This window comes from Gymnoscopelus microlampas (genome assembly GCF_963454915.1).
Source record: "Gymnoscopelus microlampas genome assembly, chromosome: 8".
NCBI classification, from domain to species: domain Eukaryota; kingdom Metazoa; phylum Chordata; class Actinopteri; order Myctophiformes; family Myctophidae; genus Gymnoscopelus; species Gymnoscopelus microlampas.
In genome coordinates this window covers 41,009,368-41,016,985 of record NC_139945.1, presented here as the reverse complement: position 1 = coordinate 41,016,985, position 7,618 = coordinate 41,009,368, and the positions used below count along the sequence as shown (strand labels likewise).

Here is a 7,618-nt window from a genome sequence, read left to right as displayed (position 1 = left end):
GTGTACGTGTAAAGTTTCGCTGCGAATGGCCCAACGGTGCCGGAGATTAGCTCGTCACAGACAGACAGACACACACACACTCACACGCACGAACGCACGCACGCACGCACGCACACACGCACACAATCGAACGGACGGTTTCACTATACTTACACAAATGAAAAGTCACACATTGCTGTTTAGTCCTTGTGTCATTACTCAATTTCTGAAAAATAAATAATTAATTAAGAATTAATTTCAATATGTAAGCAACATCTGTAATGGAGCAGCAATTTTACACCATTCAAAATGAAAGGCATTGGAAGTGGTCTCAGAAATCTAATTTTGGGAACAGAATCAGAATCAGAATCAGAATCAGGTTTATTGTCACATCACAGGTTTACAAGGTAAAAAAGTGGGTGAAATTTGTTTTTGTACATCATTCCCATCGCAACGTTAAATTCCGTAGAAAGAAGAGTGGGGAGAGAGAGAAGAAGAGGGGTAGGGGGGCAAGTGGGAAGGAGATCAAACAAGAGAACAATAGAAGCCAAAAAAAAAAAACACAAGTTATCTACACATTTACAAAGTACCTGAGATAAGAGACAGACTAAGGTGCCTGAGCATAGCAGCAATGTATGTATACTGTGCATGATATACTTATAGACGTTAAGGTGCTTAGAGAAAAAAAAAGCGCAATAAAAAAAGACCAACAAAAAAAGTTTGTGCGTTATACATAAGGTGCAGAAGCCTAAGGGTGGACTGACCCTGGTATAATCCTCTTAATGTTTAATCTTCAGTGTTTCTTCAAATTAGCATTTTGACTAAAGCTTTTGCCACAAAAAGTAAAGCAATGACAGAGGATTTATTTTGGAATTAGTAACAATTTCCCAAGGCAGTGGGAGAGTTTCACGACAGCTCAAAATACAATTAAAAAACATGGCATTACAAATGCCTGCATGTTTTTATAGCATCTTTTATTATCAATGATTCTGATTCAGAAGTTTGAAATGCGAAAGAAAGTGATCTTCAGTTTTGTTGAACACACTGTAGTCTACTTTTACACCTTGATATATGTTTTATTTTATTTTATTACCATTATTAATAATTATATATATATGTTGTCTTCATGGAAGTTAAGGTTAATGTTGATCTATCAACAAAGATTGTAATGTGAATCATTATTCAAGTTAATAAGTACTGTAAAATGCAGACAAATGAAATGTTACATGCTTAGCTCATGTTACTCCATTGTATGAGATATTCCCTCTCACGCCCACTTGTTCCGCTGAGGGCTGGGGGTGGTATAAATGAAGACGTCTGGTAACACAGAGTGGGACACAATGAAGGCACACAGGTGAGTTTATCTATTCATTGTATCATATTTTCTATACAGCCTTAATATAAATGTTTGATGTTAATTTATTGACGGATTTGTAAATGAGCAGATTTAACATTTTAAAATACAATTTTAATGTGCAGATGTTTATAGATCTTTGTCCTTCATCTCTGAATATAACAAAAAATAAATCAGTCAAAGCAAGTTATTTTGCAATTGAAAGAGACAGGTTAATTCAAGCATGTCAGCAGTGTCATGAAAGTGGACTTTTTTTCTGTTTACGTGCACAGTAATTCATGGTTCATGACAACATATTGACATGAACAAGAAAAACATCTTTCCTTCTATTGACTAAGTTAGATGTCCTAGTAGCTTCTTATCTTGCACAACGTGTCAGGAATTGACTGCATTATATCAATTGTTTTCACATGCTTTGTTCTGATGTAGGACATTCCGTGGTGTGAACTGTAAAGTCGAAAAATGTTACCAAGTGTTTTTTTCTCAGATCACGCCCTCATAAAAGAAGTTGGCACATGCCTTGGCGCCCATTGTCCTTGTGCTTTTTGTCTTGTAGGTCAAGAACAATGAGACTGGTCATTCTTGTGTGCCAGCTTGGCCTAATTCTGAGGGCCGAGGCCCAGTCGCAGTGCAATTCACACAGTACATACAGGCCTCCAGGTTGGTACCTTTTCCTAATAGGAAGGAAGACCTGTATACTGTATGTCAAATGTCTTTGCACAAAGTTCCTTCATCAAATAATTATTGTTATTGCTTTCTGTATTTGGAATCTTCTTTCTCATCTCATCCAGAAAATGACGATATAACAGTGGACTGCGGGACTGAATATATGGAAATGAGCATTTATCTTTGTCCAGTGTACTTTGCTCTTTACAATGAATCCTTGATGGCACTCAATGGAGAGTACAAAAATGCGATATGCCATGGAACTGCTGACTGGCAAGCTGACCCACCCGTCTTACAATTCAAGTTCCCCATAAGCCAAAGTTCTGTGGCTATCTGTGGCAATAACTTAAGGGTATTATTCATAATAATAATAATAATCAGTACTTGTGAAATCGAATGACAATCTGTGACTGTAAAATAGAAAAAAGGAATGTTTACTAATTAGACTCAATCATTTGGATTACAATGTTTCAAATAAGCTCCATTCAAGATTTTAAAAATCGCCATAGTGTTTGACAGAGTAACAAGTTACATGAATCTGTCATGAATGTGTCCATAATATCAAGTAAATTAACATAACCCCTTCCAAAATTTTAAATATAAAAATAACATAGGTATGTCTCAACAAGTCCTGAGTCAAAGAGTAAATCAAAATTACATTAATGAATCTTTTTTTAATTTTCAAACAGATCACCGATGGGGTTGGGACTGGAATATTTTCAGATTTCTCAAATGTCCAGTCTGTTAACATCTCCGGTGTCATCAGCGCCTACGACCCCAGTGCTGGTACGATAACCTATCGCCAGCATCTCTTGTACATGTTCTCCTGCCGCTACCCTATGCAATATCTGGTGAACAATACTGAACTGGGCGTGTGAGTAAAAGCAAAACCATCAGAATCATAATCAATACGTGTGAGTCAAGAAAAGTATTGATAATATCAACTCCTTCTTATTCAACAGTTCGGGTGTGAATCTGGCTGTGAAGGACAATAATGGTAGTTTCATCAGCACCCTGCGTATGGAGCTCTACAGTGTAAGTAGACTGCTGGTCCACATTCTCTATCATGTCTTCACTGAGTGTGGTGCAAATAGAGTGTTTTTACAGAGCACTATAACAAGTATTTCATGCCTAAGACAGAGCGTAACCTTGATAGAGTTCTTACTTTTCTACAAAACAGGACCCTGGATATTCTGTGCTACTCAAAGTGCCGGACAGTGGGCTCAATCTGAAGACCAAGATTTATGTGGGAATTAAGGCTGCTAATCTTACAGACAGGTAGAAGTGGCAGCGTTACATTTGATCTTCATCTTACAAAAGTGTCGAACATGATATTCTTAACATCTTTTTGTACTTGTATGAAGGTTCAATGTGCTGCTAGACAGATGTTATGCAACCACAAGTCCTTTACCCTCAAACAGCACGTACTATGACCTTTTTGTCGGGTGAGTCTCTATCAGCCATGAAAACCTGTAGACTAAAACTTACTTCTAAGAGAACCATGTGTTCCTTGCCACTCCCAACACATAATGACTCACACCTTTTTTCCCATTCAAGGTGCAATCGGGATGGACAAACAAAGGTGGAGCTGAATGGAGTGTCTCAGATCGCACACTTCTCATTTGAGGCCTTTAGATTCGTAGAACACAAGAACATGACTGTTTCTACTTTCTACCTACACTGTATCACCAGGCTGTGTGAAGTGACCAAATGTGCCAGCCTGCTGCCTGTGAGTAACAGCAATACCCCAATAATCTCACATTTCATTATGTACATTCCTTTACTCTGTTGTGTAAGCCGGTCTTTCCAAATAATGCATTTTTCGCATTCTCTCCCAACAAAGAAAATTCATAAGTCTGGTGCACACATACAGTCTTCCATAAGGGTTGCCTTTAGGAGTTGCCTATATACTTTGTCGTACAATGAATAGCAAAAATAGCTGATCTACAAGCTCACAGCACATTGTATTGCTATTTTGTTTTACCATTTGATAACATTTTGACATTAAATGTCAAACAAATGTTGTTTAACTTTTTTTTTTTTTTTTGCCTAATATGAGTATGACATGCACAAAATAGGGACGCCAGGTTGAAAAGTGGTTAAGGATAGAATCTGGCTACAGCACAACATCACACATGCATTGACTGCACTCTCTATAGTTTTCCACACAATTGAAACAAGCCTATGGCTTTTTGTGACTTTATCCATTTTGGCGTATTTAATTGTTGCACAGTGTACTTTTAAAGATGTCAATAAAGTATTCCATTAATACGTTTCCCCTGTAACCAGGACTGTCGAAACAATTCCAGGAGGAAAAGGGATCTCAGTGAGGTGTCTGAAAACTCAGCTGTACTTAATTCTCCCCCCATCATGGTGAACAACGACGGTGAGACCATCTCCAATTGCGCTAATAATTTATTGTGATGTTTTCATGATCATGATCTCAGTGGAACTTCATTTGTAACAATATTTTGGTTCCACTTTTCAACAGGTAATCCAGGAGCTGTTTTACCTATTCGTGGTAAGATTCTACATGTGTGTGTGTGTGTGTGTGTGTGTGTGTGTGTGTGTGTGTGTGTGTGTGTGTGTGTGTGTGTGTGTGTGTGTGTGTGTGTGTGTGTGTGTGTGTGTGTGTGTGTGTGTGTGTGTGTGTGTGTGTGTGTGTGTGTGTGTGTGTGTGTGTGTGTGTGTGTGTGTGTGTGTGTGTGTGTCTGTGTGTGTGTGTGTGTGTGTGTGTGTGTGTGTGTGTGTGTGTGTGTGTGTGTGTGTGTGTGTGTCTGTGTCTGTGTGTGTGTGTGTGTGTGTGTGTGTGTCTGTCTGTCTGTCTGTGTGTGTGTGTGTGTGTGTGTGTGTGTGTGTGTGTGTGTGTGTGTGTGTGTGTGTGTGTGTGTGTGTGTGTGTGTGTGTGTGTCTGTCTGTCTGTCTGTCTGTCTGTGTGTGTGTGTGTGTGTGTGTGTGTGTGTGTGTGTGTGTGTGTGTGTGTGTGTGTGTGTGTGTGTGTGTGTGTGTGTGTGTGTGTGTGTGTGTGTGTGTGTGTGTGTGTGTGTGTGTGTGTGTTTAATGTGTGCATAAATATGAGGTAATAATTTGTCATTAGGCTGCTTTGAGCCAAGATGTGAAGCAGGGTGATAATATAAATTGTGTTCATCATGAACAGAAAATAGAATGGCATTCCTTCAATATGTTGGGAATGGGGACATTCTTTAGTTCCACTTTTTCAACAGGTCATCCAGCTGTGATAGTTCCTCATGGTAGTCTACTGTACCTTTAGCATATGTAGGACATTGACTTTCATTTCTGAGCTATATAGTGGTGGTACATGTACATACCTGTCATTAAGTACAATTTTTTGTTTATTAGTTTATTTGGATCCCCATTAGCAACTACCTTAGCAGCAGCTACTCTTCCTGGCGTCCACACAGAAATTAATGAAACAAGGCGTGCAATAGCAACAAATTATTGGTTAAGGTCTTGGCCGAGTAAGACATATTCCTCTGGCTCATTTCTATTTTTTTTAATTTTTTTTAGAAGAACGTAAACAGACATTTGGTAATACAACAGTACTGACAAACCAACATGGTACTATGATGAATATTATTATCCAATCATTTAAAAAAGGATGACATAACAGTTTTAGTAGTACCTGACAATTATTTCTTCATACTGTAATTTGTGTTCACATATAATCTCAAAGTACAACAGCTTTGTCCAAATTCCTCATGTCTCTTTCCTTTTCTGCTCTTCCAGGCTCCAAATCCCAGGAGAACAGTAGCACACTGGTGGGTGTGACTGTTACCGTTGTGGTCCTGGCTGTTATCTTTGCCTCCTTTATTGCCTTCCTTGGCCTCTACCTGCACAGAAAGAGAAAGAACCAGCATTAACCACTTAAACCCTATTTTAGACTTCATCGTACAATGCTGTTGTACAAAAGGTAGCAGATCTACAAAGTCACATCGCGACGTGTCCTGACGTTGTAGATATGCTATTTTCAGATTTAGTGTAGAGTGAAAACAGGAGGGCCCCTAATATAGCCCTGGGGCACTCCAGTCAGCTAAGTAAACAGGGTTTAAGTGGTTAAAGATCAAAGACCATTCTTCTCTCCGAACTCCGAGGGTGATGCATGACCTTAATAAGATACACTCACTCTGTCATATTCAAATATTATATATAAATGTCAGTTTGGAGAAACAATGGTTAGAATTGTCATAGTGAAACAAGCTGAGAATCTCACATATACATTTCACAAAGGTAACACTGTAACAAGGCAGTAGACAGTATGTAGGTTGACATCTCTATAAACACAGAATATAGATTAGTAACATGGAGTTATGTGTACAGAATCTGTACGTTATTGTATCATGATTGAATCATAGAAATATATTTTGTAACCAATTCTTTGTTGAAATCATATTAAAGTATTTAACTAATGATTGTATTCTTTGTAATCAGTTGAGATTTACCAGGTTCTATGTTGACAACTCTCAAACACATGACAGTGGAAGTAATTTTTACTCACAGAGTTAAATCAAAGGAATATTAGCATTCTGGATCTTACTGTGCGGGCAATATTGGATTGTGGGACTTGTGTAAAGGTTGTTTGGTGGTTAATTAATGTCTTTTGTCTTGTGAAAAGAGGTTTTCTTTCTGTCTTTCAAATATATATCAAAAACGTACTGGCTAGGAGACGTCATGTGGGTATAGTCAAGTAAATTCAATTTGTATAGCACATTTGATAGGCTAAATGTGTTTCACATTAAAAGATAACAACAAAGAAGGATGTATACGAAGTACAGTATCCCCCCACCCATCCACATAATATAAAAGACCTATAAACTCCTTTCATCCACGCATTCACATACTTTTTTTTTTCTTTATAATTTGTATCCCTCGATTTTGTAACCCTTTTTTCACCCGGTGCCAATTTGCTAAGTGATCCTGGGCTCACATTCACATACTTAATCCGCACGCACGCACGCACGCACGCACACACACACACACACAATGCATCACACTGTGATGCGTTGTGAGCTTGTAGATCAGATATTTTCGGTGCACAGTTGTGCCACACAACTACATAAGCCCAGTCTTTCCATCACTGCTTGTCTGTCAAGCAATGTTTTTTGTTTCATTTCCTGGATTCATGAAGAATCAAGTGCTTGGAAATAGTTTATCTACCGTTTGAATACAAAACATGTTTTTTGTGGTAGGCTTGTATGGCAAATTGGCTGATGGCGACGGACACTCGCCCATATGGATATACAATACTTATTCATTATTTTTTCAACCTCAATGCTGAGCCTCTGAGAAATCACCTAAATTGTTGAACATAAGTGTTGTGTTCAGATCGAAGAAAATAAAAAAGGACACCCACAGTGAGATTCAAACCTGTGCATGCCATTTGAATCGGTATTGTCAATTTACTATCCTAACCCACTAGGCCACTAATGCTTCTCTAACCTGATTTTGTATGGTAAAGTCGAGTTTTCTGACAGAAAAGCCTTTCTATCAGAAAAGCTGTCTGACATGATAGTAATAACTTATATAGAGTGTTTGTTCAGTAACAGGGGTCTCCCCATCTCTCCAGTTCTTCTTAGAAACAGAAAATAGGATTCGAATCAA

General features: G+C 38.3%; 1 protein-coding gene across 1 annotated transcript; it reads left to right on the top strand.

The window, feature by feature from the left end:
• Positions 1 to 1,286: 1,286 nt before the first annotated feature.
• LOC311050590 (zona pellucida-like domain-containing protein 1) lies at positions 1,287 to 6,005 on the top strand (the record flags this gene model as incomplete). The annotated part of the gene is made up of 10 exons (XM_084064675.1): positions 1,287 to 1,333; positions 1,890 to 1,917; positions 2,689 to 2,873; positions 2,962 to 3,034; positions 3,180 to 3,277; positions 3,364 to 3,444; positions 3,557 to 3,728; positions 4,289 to 4,385; positions 4,491 to 4,520; positions 5,747 to 6,005. The coding sequence occupies 10 exons, from the start codon at positions 1,287 to 1,289 to the stop codon at positions 5,878 to 5,880; spliced, it is 945 nt and encodes a 314-aa protein (XP_083920801.1). The 3' UTR covers positions 5,881 to 6,005.
• Between the last annotated feature and the right edge of the window lie 1,613 nt (positions 6,006 to 7,618).